The following is an 18,271-nucleotide window of genomic DNA, read 5'->3' as shown; positions in this document are numbered from 1 at the left end:
ACAAGCTGGATTCCGAAGAGGCAGAGGAACTAGAGACCAAATTGCTAACTTGCGCTGGATTATGGAGAAAGCCAGAGAGTTCCAGAAAAATATCTACTTCTGCTTCATTGACTATGCAAAAGCCTTTGACTGTGTGGACCACAGCAAACTATGGCAAGTTCTTAAAGAAATGGGAGTGCCTGACCACCTTATCTGTCTCCTGAGAAACCTATATGTGGGACAGGAAGCAACAGTTAGAACTGGTCATGGAACAACTGATTGGTTCAAAATTGGGAAAGGAGTATGACAAGGCTGTATATTGTCCCCCAGCTTATTTAACTTATATGCAGAATACATCATGCGGAAGGCTGGACTGGAAGAAACCCAAGACGGAATTAAGATTGCCGGAAGAAATATCAACAACCTCCGATATGCAGATGATACCACTCTGATGGCAGAAAGTGAGGAGGAATTAAAGAACCTTGTAATGAGAATGAAAGAGGAGAGTGCGAAATACGGTCTGAAACTCAACATCAAAAAAACTAAGATCATGGCCACTGGTCCCATCACCTCCTGGGAAATAGAAGGGGAAGACATGGAGGCAGTGACAGATTTTATTTTCCTGGGCTCCATGATCACTGCAGATGGAGACAGCAGCCCCGGTATTAAAAGACGCCTTCTTCTTGGGAGGAAAGCGATGACAAATCTTGACAGCATCTTGAAAAGCAGAGACATCACATTGCCAACAAAAGTCCGAATAGTCAAAGCTATGGTTTTTCCTGTTGTGATGTATGGAAGTGAGAGCTGGACCATAAAGAAAGCAGACCGCCGAAGAATTGATGCCTTTGAATTGTGGTGCTGGAGGAGGCTCTTGAGAATCCCCTGGATTGCAAGGAGAACAAACCTATCAGTTCTAAAGGAAATCAACCCTGAGTGCTCATTGGAAGGACAGATCCTGAAGCTGAGGCTCCAGTACTTTGGCCATCTCATGAGAAGAGAAGACTCCTTGGAAAAAATCTTAATGTTAGGAACGTGTGACGGCAAGAGGAGAAGGGGACGACCGAGGATGAGATGGCTGGACAGTGTCTGTGAAGCAACCAACCTGAATTTGACACAACTCCGGGAGGCAGTGGAAGATAGGAGGGCCTGGCGTGCTCTGGTCCATGGGGTCACGAAGAGTCGGACATGACTAAACGACTAAACACACACACACGTGTGGGATTGTATTTTGTGTTGTTTCATATCTGTGTGGGATTGTATTTTGTGTTGTATTTTGTGTTGTCTATGTTCTGTTTTTTGTATTGTTTCAACACAAATGAAAGAAATGAACATGTGAGTACCAAAACATTTGCAATTGCAACAATTTTCTGAGAGAAGTGTTGCATTTTCTGACAGAATTGCAAAGGTGCCAATATCTTTGGCCATGACTGTATATCCTACCTTTTCTCCAGTGAGCTCAAGGTAGTATACATGGTTCATGTTTTCCCCAACCATACAGCGAGGTAGATGTTATTAATTCAATAGGAGGAAATGAACAGATACATCTTTATGATTTGGAGAGAGGTAGATGTATTTAGTCTATTAACTTTATGAATTGTCTCCATGTTTTGAATTTCTCAGTTCATATTAGCCAGATTTGATACTGATGACTAGTTAAGAAACCAAAGAATTATAGGATGTTATTCACTATGAGTGCCTGCTATTTCTGATCAGTCTCAAGTTGTGATATACGTCATGGGAAATGAAGCGCCTTCATAGGGGACTCCCAAAAGAATAGCTGCTTTTAACCAATTGTAGCAAGAAACACCCACAGAGAATCTGCCACCTTAAAGATGAAAAAAAGAGGTATTACAGTGTACTCTCTTAACACTGCCCATTCACAAAACTGTTGTTGCTCATATCATAATCATATAATTTAACACGTGAGCCAGGACATAGTGGTGTAAATCTACTGATGGAAGCACTTATGTTAGCAGACCCCAAATCTGTGCAGCTCCCCAAATCTTGAGCAGTACTGTCTACATCTCCCACCTCCCTTTCTGATCTTCTTGCTACTAAAAACATTGCTCTAGAAGGGGTTCCCAGCCTTCTAGAGTAGATACTGAGTACATGCTGAGCAGTTTCATAGGCAGGTTAGCGCAAGAGAATCAGTTACAGTTCATTAAAAAATTGTAGTCTGTACCCAAAGACATGGATTGGAATACCTATATCACTTCACTTACTTAGTGACATGGGCAAGTATTAGTATTATGGGCAAGAATCATTTTGTGATTTTACCCCTATTGGTTTTTTCTGTGTTTCATTTTCCTTTGAATTTATTGTCTACAAGCATGCAACCATATGTTCTGTCTATATACCTATGATTCTGAACGCTTTATGCTTTTGATGGGCTACAGTACTCAAAGGTTATGATGTTCCATAAAAGATTTCCAGAGCGTAAAACATACTTTTCAAAAACTTTAAAGATTTTATTCAGCAAATAAGAGGTAAATTGTGTAGACTGTCACCTCAAGTTTTCATGTTTTTGTCCACCTTCCCTCTTATTTTTCTCAATTACTTAAATCCTGTTGCTCAGCATAGTATTGTATTCTAATAATAATGTCCTCAAGCTTTTAATCGTGAGAGTATTGTTAAATGTCTTTGGGGTATTTTCTCTAGTGTCATATGCCATATCACAAGCCATCTAATGTGTTAACCTTTGTATTTTTCTGTCACAGAGTGAGGGAAAGCAGCCGTGCAAATATTTCTAAATGAACAATCGGAAGGAAGACATGGAGATTGCCTCCCATTATCATCATCTTCTTCAAGAACTCAATGAACAACGGCAACATGGTATCCTCTGTGACGTTTGTATTATAGTGGAGGGAAAGATTTTCAAGGCTCATAAAAACATTTTACTTGGGAGCAGCCGGTATTTCAAGACACTATACTGCCAGGTGCAGAAGACCTCTGATCAGGCAACTGTCACCCATTTAGATATTGTGACAGCACAAGGCTTTAAAGCAATCATTGACTTCATGTATTCGGCGCACCTTGCATTGACCAGCAGGAATGTTATTGAGGTGATGTCAGCTGCTAGCTATCTCCAAATGACTGATATTGTGCAAGCTTGTCACAACTTTATAAAGGCTGCTCTTGACATAAGCATAAAGTCTGATGCATCAGATGATCTTATTGATTACGAACTAGGGGGTCCATCCAGCAGTAGCACCGACGCTTTAATTTCAGCAGTAGTGGCTGGTAGGAGCATATCGCCCTGGCTGGCTCAACGGAGAAGTCCAGCAAACTCCTCTGGTGATTCAGCAATTGCTAGTTGTCATGAAGGAGGGAGCACATATGAAAAAGAGGATCAAGAACCCAAAGCAGAGAGTCATGATGACATTTCATCCCAGTCTCTTTGGTCCAGTGACCTGGGCTATGGGCCCTTGCGTGTCAAGGAAGAACCGATTTCTCCGTCCCATTATGGAGGAAATGACTTGCAGCCCACCAAAAATAGCGTAATACAAAATGCTTTCTCAGAACAAGTTGCGGCAGATGGATGGCAGCCGACAGGGCGGAGAAAGAATAGGAAAAATAAGGACACCGTGAGGCATATTACACAGCAATTGGGAGACAGCAGGACAAGTTCTCCCGTGCCACCTTTTCTATCTGCCTCTGTGTGGCCATACGCTAGTCAAGAAGCAAGTAAGTTTGTTTTTTCTCCCCCCCCTTTCAAACACTGTGAAAAAATATGGTATGAATATGTCACCGTGCCTTGTATACTGTGGTTAAAGTTGCGTATGTTTTAATGCGTGTACAGTAGAGGAGGGTGGAGCTTTTGCTCCATTCTTTAGGTTTCTACTTCTGTCTCCCTTCACTGACTTCTCGGCTCTCCTCTGTTTCCTACCCCTGCTGCCAAGGCTTTGTGGGACTTGGAGGCCAAATCCCATTAGGATTCAGTGATGGTTGTTTTGGGTCAGAAATTTAAGTTTGCACCTCTCTGAAGCTGCTATCCATGTTGATATACATCAGTGTGGGCAATAACTACAGATCCAGGGGTGCAGTGAGGGTTAAAAGTGCTGAAGACCCCCCAAAACATGGGGGGAAATTCCCATGGTCCTCCAAATGGACATAGTGGGAACCCAATTTGTTTTTTCTATATATATAGATATAGATATAGAGAAGACTTCTTGGAAAAGACCTTGATGTTAGGAAAGTGTGAAGGCAAGAGGATAAGGGGATGACAGAGGATGAGATGGTTAGACAGTGTCATCGAAGCAACCAACATGAATTTGACACAACTCCGGGAGGCAGTGGAAGATAGGAGGGCCTGGCGTGCTCTGGTCCATGGGGTCATGAAGAGTTGGACATGACTAAACAACAACAATAGATATAGATAGATAGATAGATAGATAGATATAGATATAGATATCTTGATATAGAGATAGCATTGCCTTTATCATCCACACTGCTCAGCAGGATTATTAAGATTTTTGGATAATGCTGGATGTTAGAGGAAGTAGTTGAAGAGGACCTATAGGCACTCTTGATTGTTAATATACTATATCCAATTTGATCAAGTCTTAGATTTCATTTTGGGACATAAATCTTTGTCACCTTATAGGATAACCTTTACAGGAAGAGAAGATGGGATATTGCAAGTCTGATGATTTTTCTTACATTCTGAGCAGTATGATCAACCACCAGAAGGTGGTTTTGTGGAGTTTTTTTTTAAATGCTGCTTTGTGCTAATTACACCGGCAAGCTTTGTTTTATTCCCTCCATGCTTAACAACCTCTGTATACATCTGCCTAACCTGAGGATGCAGCATAAGGTGTCATTAATAAGCAGATAACATTCAGCTTCGCTACTTCTTTTTTTCACCCATCTGAGCCCGCTGAAGGCCTGAACTTGTGCAGGTTCTGAGAGTGGAGGAGGGCCAATAAATGAAAGCACAATCCAGATGAGAATAATGTTTGGTCAAGTTGATGAGTCATTCTGCAGAGTATTAGCATATCTCAAGGATCATATATACCACTCCACATCTTGCATCATTCCATTCCCCAGCTGCTGGAAATTGGGAGGGTGGCTTTAAAAGAACAGGTCTTCTCAGTTGGAATGTCTCGTTAAATGTGTTAATCAAGGAAACAGGCGGGGGCAGAATCATTTTCCTCCTCTCTATTTATGGAACAATAATTTGTGTGAGAATTTGGGCTGTTTCAGAGCTTGTGCAAGGAGGGATCTGGTCCATCCATGTGTGGAAGCACCATTTTTTCATTAAGGTGAACTCCAACAGCATGCCAGAGATTACAGGAAGATTCACATTATACTCTGCCAGACATTCACTGGATCTAAGATTTAGATTCTGAAGCTTTGAATCTTTAAAATCGATATGCTAATAATTGAAATCATTAATGAAAATATAGTCTGCTAACAAATGAAAACTCATTAAAACTGTATTAGCTAGGGCTCATAGAGAAATTCATGAATTATGAAGTCATTCAATCTTGGATTGTTTAAAAGTATTAACTAAATAAATTACCTTATTTTTTAAAGTCTTGTACTGTTTTCTGTAGCATGACAATAATAACAAAGATCTTCAAATACGGAAAACTATTCAAGAAAAATGAGCACCTGCCTCTTCGCTGTATAATAGCTAGTTTTATAATCGTCTAAAAAATCTATGTAGTATACACTGCATTGTTCTGTATCTTTGTATTTGTGAAATGCATGGGTTAAAATAGAAAAAGAGCCACAGCCCAATGGCAGAGTGCCTGTTTTGTGTGCCCACGTTATCAAATAACCTTGAAATAGCAGACTAATTCAAATTCTATCACTTCATCAACCTCCTTCAGTGCTGATGAAACGCCAACCACAGCAGCGTGCTTTAAGAATTTGACTGTTGCCTAGTTGGATGTAGTTTGCTGTGTAGCATGTTACTGCCACCATGTAAACCAAGCTTTTGTGGTGGCAAGCTAAAAATGAATCCGCACACAGCTCTGCACACATCACTACCAGTCAGTGGACAGGTCCTTAGGGCTACAATTACCTCTCTTCTTGGTATCAGCCTTTGTACTGAGGGTGAGAGTCTTACTAATGGTGGGAGATTTGAAGCACCAGCTACGGACCATAAAAGTGGAAATTGGAATCCACTGACTCGGCTAGGTTCTGCTTCCTCAACATTACAAATACCCTTGAATTCACTTCTATTTCAGCTGTTATTTTTTTTCAAAACTATGCAATAAAGAATTCTGCTACTTTGCATAATCTGGAAGTTGTTTGGATAGTTCCCATGTTGTTGTTAAGTTACCTCTGACTTACGGTAACTCTGAATGAGTGATCTCCAAAATTTCCTGTCCTCAACATCGCTGCTCACTTTTATATTGAAGACTATGGCTTCCTTGGTGGAATCAGTGCATCTTCCTCCTTTTCTGCTGACTTTAGCTTTTCATTGCAGTATTGTCTCATCCAACGAGCCTTGTCTTCTGATGAAGTGCCCGAAGTATAACCGCCTCAGTTTTGTCATTTATGCTTTCAGAGAAAGTTCAGGCTTGATTTGATCTAAGACCCACTTGTTTGTCTTCCTGATGCTTCAGGGTGTCTGCAACAGTCTCCTCCAGCACCATATTTTGAAAGAAGCATTTTTTTCCTTGTCAGCTTTCTTCACAGTCCAGCTTTCACACCTGTACACATTACTTAGGAATACAAGAGTGTGGATGATCCTGGCCTTGGTTTCCAGTGACACATTCTTATACTTGATGATATTTTCCAGTGCCTTTATTGCTGCCCTTCTGAAACTCAGCCACCTTCTGATTTCTTGGCTGCAGTTCTTTCACTTTAATCAGAAATAATTTCAAGTCATTTCTGCCAATAAGGCACCAGGAGCTATGAATTGCACTGCTCCCTGATGCACTAGCAGAAATGTCATGAAATAGAGAATGAATGAGTGAAGGGACCAAGATGTTGAGGCTGTTACTCAGGGATATTCACCATCTGTATAATGTTGAATGGTAACTCAGATTGTCTATCATTGGATGTCTTGGTTAGCACCAGGATCATCCTTGTTGCCCTCCTCTGAACATGCTTCAATTTGTTGGCATCCTTCTTAAAGTATGGTATCCAAACTGGACACAGTACTCCAGATGAGGCCTAACCAGTGCCAAATAGAGGGGGAGTACTTCCCAGGATTTGGAAACTATACTTCTGTTAATGCACACTAAAATAGCATCGGCCTTTTTGGCAGCCACATCACCCTGTTGGTTCATTTTTAGCTTGTGATCTGCAGCAATTCCAAGATGCTTCTCGTTCATCTTATTACTGAGCCAATATCCCCCATCTTGTAACGGTGTGTTTGGTTTTTCTCCTCTAGGTGTAGAACTTTTAATTTGTCTCTGTTAAATTCCATTCTGTTGTTTTCAGCCCAGTAATCAAAACTATCAAGATATTTTTGAATTTTGTTCCTGTCTTCCAGGATATTATTTATTCCACCGATTTTTGTGCCACCTTGAAAATCTGATAAGTGTTCTCTGCACCCCCTCTCCCAAGCCATTAATAAAAATGTTGGAGAACAGCAGGCCCAGGACTAAGCCTTGTGGTACCTCAACATGTTATCTTCTTCCAGTTTGAGAAAACATCATGATAAGCACTCTCTGGGTATGATTGTGTAACTAACTGTGTATGCACCAGGCAATTGTTCTTTCCAACCCACATCTAGTTGGCTTGCTGATCATAATATCATGGGGAACTTTGTGAAGTGCTTTCCTGAAGTAAAGACTTATTACATCTACAGCATTTCGTCCATCTACAGAGAGATTACCTGATCAAAGAAATGAGAAAAAATTAGTCTGACAGGATTTGGTCTTGATAAATACATGCTGGTTTCTAATTATTACAGCATTGTTTTCAAGGTGCTTGCAGAGTGACCCCTTTACACTCTGCTCCCAAATTTTTCCTGGGATTGATGTCAGGCTGACTGGTCTGTAGTTCCCAGGTTCTTCCTTTTTGTCTTTTCTGAAGATACGGACAATGTTAGTCCTCCTCCACTCTTCCGGCACTTCACCCATCTTTCGTGATTTCAATAAAATAAATAGACAGTGGTTCTGAGAGTTCTTCAGCCAATTCTACAATATTGAAATGATTAAGGAACAAAAGGAAAGAGCTAGTTGGCTGTGATATGAGAGTGGGGTTGGAAGGAAAAGAGAGAAGAGGGATGCAAATCAGTGACAAAATACAATTGAACAGGTTCTGAGATAAGGTGCCACACTTTAGGACAGATACAGAAAACAGCTGAGTGATCTCGTATTCATAGAAGAGGAATTTGTCAAAAAGGAAGTGGAAAACTTTACCATACACTATTTCTGCTTTGCAAGGGTTCCAATTTTACTTCTGAGGGTAATTGACTTATACAAGGTCTGTCTTTAATACCACAAAACCCTACATCCAAAGGTCTAGTCTTTAGTTAATCCTATAAAGCTATATACCTCTGAATGATCAGAGAGGAAAATATACTAATAAACAGTATGGATTGTCTCAGCAAACCCCCTTTTCCATACATACCATTTGTGCAAAAGGGCAATTTTACAAGCTGTCTGAAAATATGGAAATAAGGCAGCTAAATCCTCAAATTGTTCTCACCTAGATATCCGAAGGGGGAAAAATCAGTGTGTTAAGAAACTAGCAGATTGATTGATTCACCTCTTTCAGGAAATCAGAATCCTCAAATAAAACAACTCTTTTCAAATCTGTTTTCCTATTCAATATTGAAGTTCATGTGTAATACACCAGTGAATTGTATTGTTGCTTTCTTTTTAAAGTTGTGCTTGTTATATTAAAAGAAAAGAAAACAAACAAAACCCCACTATTCATACAAATCCCACAACAGTTGTTGGCTTGTGTGGTCCAACATATCTGGAAACTATCCAGATGGGGAAGGCTTTCTTTCTGCTTGAACCTAAATTTGATTTTTCCTGATAAAAAATTCTGCAGAAATTAAACAACAACAAATGTCTTATTTATAAGTTTTTAGTGATCAAATACAGACATTGACTAATCCAGAACTTTGCTTCTTTCCTTTGAATGATCAATTGTGACTTCATATATTTGTCAATGGATGAAAAGTATCCATACACTTTGAAAAGGATTTTATTAGAGGGATATTCATCTGAATCTACCTCAGACAGCAGTTTAATTTGTCTCCAACCTGGGGAAGGCTTATTTTGCCCCAGCACCCTAATCGTAACCCTGAAAAGGTTTGCCATAGATCAGAATTAACTTGACAATTATTGTTGAAACCAAAGTGAAAACCTCCAAAAATATCTCTAGACTGAGACAATGGGCATTAAAAGGGAAATTTATTTCAGTGTTCGTGCAAACTGGTGCAGATAGGGATTAAAAAATCCTGACTTCATATTTAAGTTGATAAGGTCTGAATGGATTAATTTGATGTAAGTGTCACTCTGGTACATACTTGGTGTGAAAGAGGCAAATTCAATTTTGGGGTCATTAGAAAATGAAAGTACAACTTTTAATCTCATAATGAGACAAAGTTCCAGTTACCATACCTCTGAAAATATATTGTAGAACTGGAATATGTTCAGAAAAAGGCAACACAATTGATCAAGAGGCTGTACCAACTGCCCCACCAAGAATGTACTGTATATAGAATACAGTATGTGTCTGTTTCCTTTCCCCACCCTGCATTCCCCTTTCCCTGAGGCTCTAAAGCTATCTGTCTTCTCCCCATAGAAACATCCTTTCCTGCTATAATCTGCTTAGCTGCATATACTGGAGCTCACTTCCCCTCTATTCTGAATAGCTCTTTGCTTTGCTGTATTATTTTCTTGAGTTGTAGACTGCGCTATTCACTAATCTTGTTTATGTCCCCCTTTAAAACAAACTTCTAATGTCTATTCTCATTGCTCAGCCTGGAAGTGTTTCTTCATTCTAGGTTTTCCTGACAACCAAACTGTAAGCAGATTTTAACATCAGTTTTTTAAAATAGGTCTATGCTTCCCTTAGGATCTTCTGAATTTTTATTTATCTGATTGCTGCAGTTTATGAGGTCTTTGCATCCAGTTCACTGAAAATTAATACTAAGAGTGATGGTTGTTCAAACGTTTTGAAAATATGCTTTGATTTCATTATGTTTCATTCTTTTAGCCTTTAAGGTGTGAAGATATTTTGATAACTCTTTAATGTGAAACTTTTTCCGAAATCTAGTCTGCCCTCTGTTGTCAGCTGCCTGTAAGCCTTCAGTGTGTGCTGTAGAAATAAATCCGCACCAGAAACTTAAAAACTGGGCTTCATTAGTAACCAGTTCACATGCTTTACTGGTCCTGCAGGTATATCTATTATTGTGATGTGCCATCAAGTCAGAATTTACTTACAGTGACCCCGTAAGAAAGACACAGTTGGATGGCCTTTGAACTCAACAGTGTGGGGCAACTGCAAACCAGTCTCCAGTATTCCATTTCTGGGTAGGGTTCTGAAGTCGCTTAGCGATCTTATAGATTACTAACACCTTTTGCTCCACATTATGAATTCCAACTTCTTCCAGTTTTTAAAAAATGCAAATGCAATAATGTACTGGAACAAACTGGTTGTCAGTGATAAAACACTTGATTTTAATATGCCAGGATTTGACTCCTAATGTTAGGTCTGTCCTTCACCCTTTGGTCTGCCCCCAAGCACCAGCAATGCTGAGAAAGAAGAAGAGGGGTTTTGACTCCTTTGCACATATTGAGGCAAATGTACATAGTTCTATGTATTCTCGAAGGCTTTCACGACTAGGATCCAATGGTTGTTGTGGGTTTTCCGGGCTGTTTGGCCATGTTCTTAAGGTTGTTCTTCCTAATGTTTCGCCAGTCTCTGTGGCCAGCATTTTCAGAGGACAGGAGTCAGAACTCTGTCCGTACTCTGTTCTGACTCCTTGTCTTCTGAAGATGCCGGCCACAGAGACTGGCGAAACTTTAGGAAGAACAACCTTAAGATACCAAACAGCCTGAAAAACACACAACCATCGTACATAGTTCAGTTGCACCTTTTTCCACCACCGTTACCGGATTAACAATGCAAATGAGAAAACTCTTACAAATTAAGCTGTTTTATATTTGCTGGTATTGTACATGGTTGCATTATCCTTTTCATGATAATAAGCACAAATTCAATTTTCTGAATGGCCCCTTTTTAAGATGGGAGACTTAAGTTAGAGTTATTAAATCAGAGTTTCTGGTAATAGCACTACCAACTCTTTACTATAGCGGACGGAGGAGGGTTTTCACTTTGTATTCCTGCCATGTCTCAGATACCGCTGCCACAATTTAATTAAGTTTTTCATTTATCTGTGTCAACTTCTATCAGCATTGTATCATAGTTCATGGACTTGCCCTTCTTCATATTGCAGCAGTAAATTTAAACTTGGACAGTGTAGTTCTCGGTTCATTGGCTACATGATGGGGGTGTGTGTGGGAGAAGACTGCTAAGATAGGACAACAAATCCTGAAAATAATTTTGCTACCAGGAGAACACCATGATTGGTTTCTCTTTAAGTAGGTGTTAGAAAACTGGCTGCCTTCTGCATTCTGAGACGGAAAGGAAAGCAGTAGGGTTGTATTCCTGAATGAGACTTGTTATCACCAGATCCCTTTCAGTCTTGTTTCCAGCGTACTTGGCAGGCCTAAAATGGTCACTGGCTGGATGACTGCCTCTGGGGGCTAGACTGAGCAAAGCCCATCTGTCTTTGTTCTGCTGCACCTCTGTAGCTTTGGATAGTGCTCTTCTATTTGCAAGATAGGGAGGAATTTTGATAATTTCTGGAGGGTAAGAAAAACTATGGGGATTCCCAGTATAGTGGCTGCCCTGAATGGCTGGCTTATCTCCCATCTAAAATCACTTCTGGGTTAGAACATCAAGGGAAAGGAATTTGTCTGGGGTTGCTTTCCTGGTGCTGGCCCTGGGATTTCTAATGTAGAAATACTGTAGGGAGAAGTGATGTATAAGGTGATATTTTAAAATACAGATCTAGATTGCGCCCGTTTGTCTGCATCAAGGCTTCCGCTCTGTGCAACATAGAGAGCAATTTATTGCAGGACAACAAAATGACTTAGCAAATGGTTTAAAATGGTTTTGATTATAATCACTGGCAACTTGTGGAGGCAGAGCAGAGGTAGAAAAGATGGAGAGGCATAGCACACACACACACACAGAGAGAGAGAGAGAGAGAGAGAGAGAGTTGGAAATACTTGCAAAACACCATTGTGCCAAGAACCAGTGCAAAAAATATATATATAATCATCTTAACTCTTATCGAACAGAATTTTTCACTATGCAGGGAGCTGATGATTACTGATACAGGGTAAAGCTAAAATCTTATGTTGTGCTTCAGAATCTCATCCTGCTATTCAACTTCACTTGACCAAATGATTCACTTAACGTGTTACATGAATTGTAGAAGGATGTTTTTGTTTCCAGTGCTGTTAAAGGTTGTATTTTGTTTGTTTAAAATTGTGTTATTGATACGGGGCAAAGAGTCCCTGATTTTGTCTTCCAGAAAGTTAAAAAAAGGCACGCCTTTGTGTTCCACTATGTTTTGAGTCACAGCAGTGTGATGTTGGGTAGTCTTATTCTGAACATGTTTTAGGGGTTTCAGTGACAAAAAGTTGCTTTATGACTTGTCTGCTTCACCTTTAACTGAGAATCTCTGCTCTGTTCCCCCACCCCCATATCAGCTGTTCCTGTCATGAATGGGAAATTTAAATCGTGATGACAGTGACCCAAATTTCCTTGCTTAGCTACATTTGGAGAACACAAATGGCTTAACTTTCTAGAGGCCATTTCTCTTAATTTAAGAAATCACCCTAGACATTCTCTGTTGCATATACTGTACAGTCATGAGACGATTAGTGATGTACATTGTGGGAACTTTCATTGCTGTTTCAGTTTGGTTTATTTCAGGAGGGGTGTGTGTACGTTTGTACGTTTGTGCACTTCTCTATTCATTTACCGCAAAGGGATATCTCTTTCAGATGGCTTGAATTTGTTTTTCCAGTTTGGCAGGGGCGGCTGCAAGCATGAGGAATGGAGCAGGAGGGGGAACCATTGGTCTGGCAGAGCAGACGGTGGGGCATGGAGGTGAAGGGGAGCAGCAAAGGGAAAGAGGGAAATGAGAAAGAAAGGGGCTTGCAAATGGGTCTGACAAATGGGTCGAGGAGGCCAGAGAGGGTTGTGAGGGAACAAGGGGAAGGAAAAAAGCCAGGACTGAGAGCAGGGCAGGGAGATACCCAGCAAGAACAACAGAGCAAAGAAAATTTCCCAAGCCATTGGGTGGAGGGAAAGTTTAATGAAAGAGGGGAGCATGGAAAAATGAAAAGTTTTCTTCCCTCTTTGGTTTGAACAAATTATTTGGGTTCAAGATGATCTCTTTCGGGAATCAATGAAAAACCCTGAAAACACATACATATTCTTTGTTAACCTCAAACTCCCATCCCTTGGGGGAGTTTGCTTCCAAATGCTATGCCATTTGCACAGCTACATGGGGAATTTTCAACATCTCTACAAGAATGAGTTATTTCTTCTGTTTGTTTATTCTCTCCTGAGCAGATAATATATTTTCCTGTTATCTTTCACCATTTGTAATCTTAAATTTAAATGTTCCTTTGATTGCTTTGAGCTTATTGAAGATCTGTCAGGTGTGTGTGTGTGTCTGTCTCTCCCTGTGTGTGTTTCTCTTTTGTTTTTGCTTGTTTGTTTGGGTTCTTTTATTTCTTTTCAGTCACTTATGATAGTCTATTTGTTCCTCAGTGCAAATCATTGAAAAATTGCAGTCAGAATTCTGCCCCCTTTTCTATTACCTTTTACTTCTGCATCTTATCGGTCACTAAGAATCATACTAATAATTTCATCAGCTTTAAAAAATGCTGCAGTGGGACCGATAGAGGCGGCAGTGATTCTAAGGTATTAAAATGCTCCATTCCTATTTTGTGGTTCCCGGGGGTGGCAGAGGAAAATTTTAAGTTCCCTGAAACAGCTGTGGCTGATGACATCATCACAGTTGCATCGTGTAAAGTTGTGTGCCACAAGATTCTGGCCAAAGTTTGATTCTATTTTTATTTCCTATTTTTGTATTCCAGTCACCTGTGATATCAATAGATCCTGGTTTGACGTGTGATCAGTGGGCATGGGCTATTTGTGTTTATTTGTGTTTTATTTTGGTTTTTCACTCCAAATCCCAGAATTCTCCATTCTGGAGGTCTACCTGCAAGACCCACACCTAAATTGTTCCCACCTAGAGAAGGGCTTGGACTGCAAGGCTTTATGGCTTAGCTGCTTGTCCTGTCCTAGGTTGTGAAGCCTTTCAGCTTCATTTCTTGAGATGAGCACAGTTTGGGTGTGGGGCTCATCAGTCGAACCCCTGCAGTGGAGAATTCTGGAATTTGGAGTCCAAAAGAAAAAAGAACGGACCATGCCTAGTGGTCAGTTTCCTTCTGGATACTAGAATAAAACTGTTAGTGGCTAAAATCCAGCAGTAAGTCACAATAAGTGTAGACCCACTGACTCAATGGAACTTGGAGAGAAGATGACTCACCAAATTCCCACTGATTCAATGGGCCTTCTCTAGTTGCAACTTACTACTGTATTAGCTTTCAGCTAGTGCCATTTTCTCCATATATAATTAGAGCATTGACTTGAATGATGGTTATCTTGATAGATTTTCTGTGAAGTCTGATGTTTATTAAGTCAGACTTTTCATTACAGCTCCTTGTTCCTTTCGCTATGTCTTGCCTTATCATTAGAGACACACTGTTTATTCTGAGTTTGTTGTTTCTGCCATAAAACATTTTGTAATTATCTGATTGAAAGTGCCTTATTTTAGTTCGTTTTAGTTTGTCTTCTTGTTTTGAGCTTACCTTCACTAATACTTCTCGTATTTCATGTTCCAGTTACAGTATATTCATCACACAGCATTCCTTTTATCTCAGCAGCTAGATATCCTTTCAGTTTTAATCTAATTGCTTCATTAGCAGCAGCATTAATTGTACCTTTCCTGAAATGTTCTGTGTATTTTGCACGTCCATACTTTGCAGGTACATTCACTATATGTATGAATATGACAGCCCTTTTAAGAAGAAAGGTGGGTTAAAAATATTTTAAATAAAGACAGCATCAGTGGAAGACACAATAAAAGAGAGCATGGAATTTAACTCTGGAAAAATCAAGCAATCTCAGATTCCTTGAAATGGGAAATCAATGGAGATGTTGTGGGATGAGGGAGATGGAAGCACTAGAAATGCTCATGCAGCTGAGAATCCTCCATTCTTACACATTTATTTATGTTCCTTTCTTCCCTTTAGGTGTGGATCTGACAGGTGTAGAGTCCAGCAGTTCTGGCAGCAGAATAGAAAGAGTGGACCTTTATGCAAATGTCGATGAAGCACTCCTAGGAGGTGAAGATGGTTATCTCTCTCAGCCTCTTACGCCAGAGAAAGAGGATGCACTACAGGCTGTGGCAGTTGCTAATTTACGAGCAGCTCTTATGAGCAAGAATAGTTTGCTGTCCCTGAAAGCTGACATGCTGGGAGAGGAGAGTTCTCTGCTGTTCGAATACTTGCCCAAAGGCACACATTCATTGTCTTGTAAGTTGCTATTCTGTGTATTCTGCATAAAACTTAATACCATTCACAGACAGGTTTTTCAGTAACATGCAAGTAACTGTAGGTGTCTGTTCCTGTATGATTCACAGCAAACTGATGTACAGTAAACTTTAATTCTTTTGAGTACAATACTTGTAGACTGTGTGGCTTGGATCCTTGTGTGCAGTTCTCAAAAAGAAGCGAGAGGATAAATCTGTGTCATGATTCTGCCATTTCATATTGCAAAACCCACTACTCCACTATACAAAAAAATGTGTAGCACCTCAAAGCATCTTAGCCTACCTTTTCTTCCAATCATACTAGTTTTCTGTGTGCAAGAGTACTTTTTCTCATGAAGTGCCTTGGTGGGGGGGAGAGTCACTGAATCATGCAAATCCCTGATCCGTAATATGAAACTGCAAGCAACACAAGCTTATAGTTTTGTGATAACTGGGCTTCAAGTTAGATAATGGTATTCATAGTGCTTGCATCCTGGCTGAAACAGCTACATGAGGCATGGTGTTGAATTGTCTTGTTTGTATTGGATTTTAGCATGTAAATAATCTCTCAGCATTCGGATATGAAGAAAGGAATTATGTGCAGGCTAAAACTGCTATACCTTTTGAATATATCACATAGCTAGGTCAGTTATTGTCATGGACAAGTGTTAATGTGTATTCACAAAAGATGTTTAAGGTGCTTGTTTCAAAATGTTAATGATTACTAGTTATTTAATATTTCTCGTGTGAAACCACTGTTTTATAATATGGATCCATAATCCAAAACAGAAGTCTAAAAAAAAAGTAAGGCAACAAGAACGATTAGAGGACTGGAAATCAAGCCCTGCAAGGAATGACTGAATGAACTGGGTATGTTTAGCCTTGGGAAAATGAGAGGTGGGGCTGTTTGATAGCACCCTTCAAATACAGTGGGGTCTCTACTTAAGAACTTAATCCGTATTGGAAGGTGATTCTCAAGTTGAAAAGTTCTTATGTTGAATCTGCATTTCCCATAGGAATGCATTGAAAACCATTTAATCCGTATCTGCTCTTTTCCGTCCATAGAAACTACAGTGGAACCTCTACTTAAAAACTTAATCGGTTTTGGAATGGTGTTCTTAAGTTGAAATGTTCCTAAGTTGAAGCAAAATTTCCCATAGGAATGGAATGAAAACCAATTAATCCGTTCTGGCTGTTTTTTTGTTATGTAGAGGTGCGTTCGTACATTAACCAGAGCTGGTTAATACGTACTCTACCACTATGGGGAGATTTTTTTTTTTAACCTAAGATGTGTGTTTAGTCGTTTAGTCGTGTCCGACTCTTCGTGACCCCATGGACCAGAGCACGCCAGGCCCTCCTGTCTTCTACTGCCTCCCGGAGTTGTGTCAGGTTCATGTTGGTTGCTTCGCAGACACTGTCCAGCCATCTCATCCTCGGTCGTCCCCTTCTCCTCTTGCCATCACACCTTCCTAACATCAAGGTTTTTTCCAAGGACTCTTTTCTTCTCATGAGATGGCCAAAGTACTGGAGCCTCAGCTTCAGGATCTGTCCTTCAAGTGAGCATTCAGGGTTGATTTCCTTTAGAACTGATAGGTTTGTTCTTCTTGCAGTCCAGGGGATTCTCAAGAGCCTCCTCCAGCACCACAATTCAAAGGCATCAATTCTCCGGCGGTCTGCTTTCTTTATGGTCCAGCTCTCACTTCCATACATCACGACAGGAAAAACCATAGCTTTGACTATTTGGACTTTTGTCGGCAAGGTGATGTCTCTGCTTTTCAAGATGCTGTCAAGATTTGTCATCGCTTTCCTCCCAAGAAGAAGGCGCCTTTTAATTTCAGGGCTGCTGTCTCCATCTGCAGTGATCATGGAGCCCAGGAAGATAAAATTTGACACTGCCTCCATATCTTCCCCTTCTATTTCCCAGGAGGTGATGGGACCAGTGGCCATGATCTTAGTTTTTTTGATGTTGAGTTTCAGACCGTTTTTTGCACTCTCCTCTTTCACTCTCATTACAAGGTTCTTTAATTCCTCCTCACTTTCTGCCATCAGAGTCGTATCATCTGCATATCGGAGGTTGTTGATATTTCTTCCGGCAATCTTAATTCCGGCTTGGGTTTCTTCCAGTCCAGCCTTCCGCATGATGTATTCTGCATACAAGTTAAATAAGCTGGGGGACAATATACAGCCTTGCCGTACTCCTTTCCCAATTTTGAACCACTCAGTTGTTCCATGACCAGTTCTAACTGTTGCTTCCTGTCCCACATATAGGTTTCTCAGGAGACAGATAAAGTGGTCAGGCACTCCCATTTCTTTAAGAACTTGCCATAGTTTGCTGTGGTCCACACAGTCAAAGGCTTTCGCATAGTCAATGAAGCAGAAGTAGATATTTTTCTGGAACTCTCTGGCTTTCTCCATAATCCAGCGCAAGTTAGCAATTTGGTCTCGAGTTCCTCTGCCTCTTCGGAATCCAGCTTGTACTTCTGGGAGTTCTCGGTCCACATACTGCTGAAGCCTACCTTGTAGGATTTTGAGCATAACCTTGCTAGCGTGCGAAATGAGTGCAATTGTACGGTAGTTGGAGCATTCTTTGGCACTGCCTTTCTTTGGGATTGGGATGTAGACTGATCTTTTCCAATCCTCTGGCCACTGTTGAGTTTTCCAAACTTGCTGGCATATTGAATGTAGCAC

General features: G+C 40.4%; 1 protein-coding gene across 11 annotated transcripts in view; it reads left to right on the top strand.

Moving 5' to 3' along the window:
* The window catches only part of ZBTB46 (zinc finger and BTB domain containing 46), an 80,474-nt gene that overhangs the window by 20,728 nt on the left and 41,475 nt on the right, over nt 1–18,271 (top strand). For all 11 annotated transcript variants that reach the window (XM_078391980.1, XM_078391981.1, XM_072996688.2 and 8 more), the window contains 2 exons: nt 2,697–3,663; nt 15,306–15,587. In XM_078391980.1, coding sequence (XP_078248106.1) covers nt 2,730–3,663; nt 15,306–15,587 — 1,216 coding nt within the window. In that variant the 5' untranslated portion in view covers nt 2,697–2,729. The remainder of the gene's footprint in view (nt 1–2,696; nt 3,664–15,305; nt 15,588–18,271) is intronic.

Source organism: Pogona vitticeps, chromosome 4 (genome assembly GCF_051106095.1).
Source record: "Pogona vitticeps strain Pit_001003342236 chromosome 4, PviZW2.1, whole genome shotgun sequence".
Lineage (NCBI taxonomy): Eukaryota > Metazoa > Chordata > Lepidosauria > Squamata > Agamidae > Pogona > Pogona vitticeps.
The sequence above is the reverse complement of the archived record's forward strand: the minus strand, read 5'-3'. Positions and strand labels throughout refer to the sequence as shown.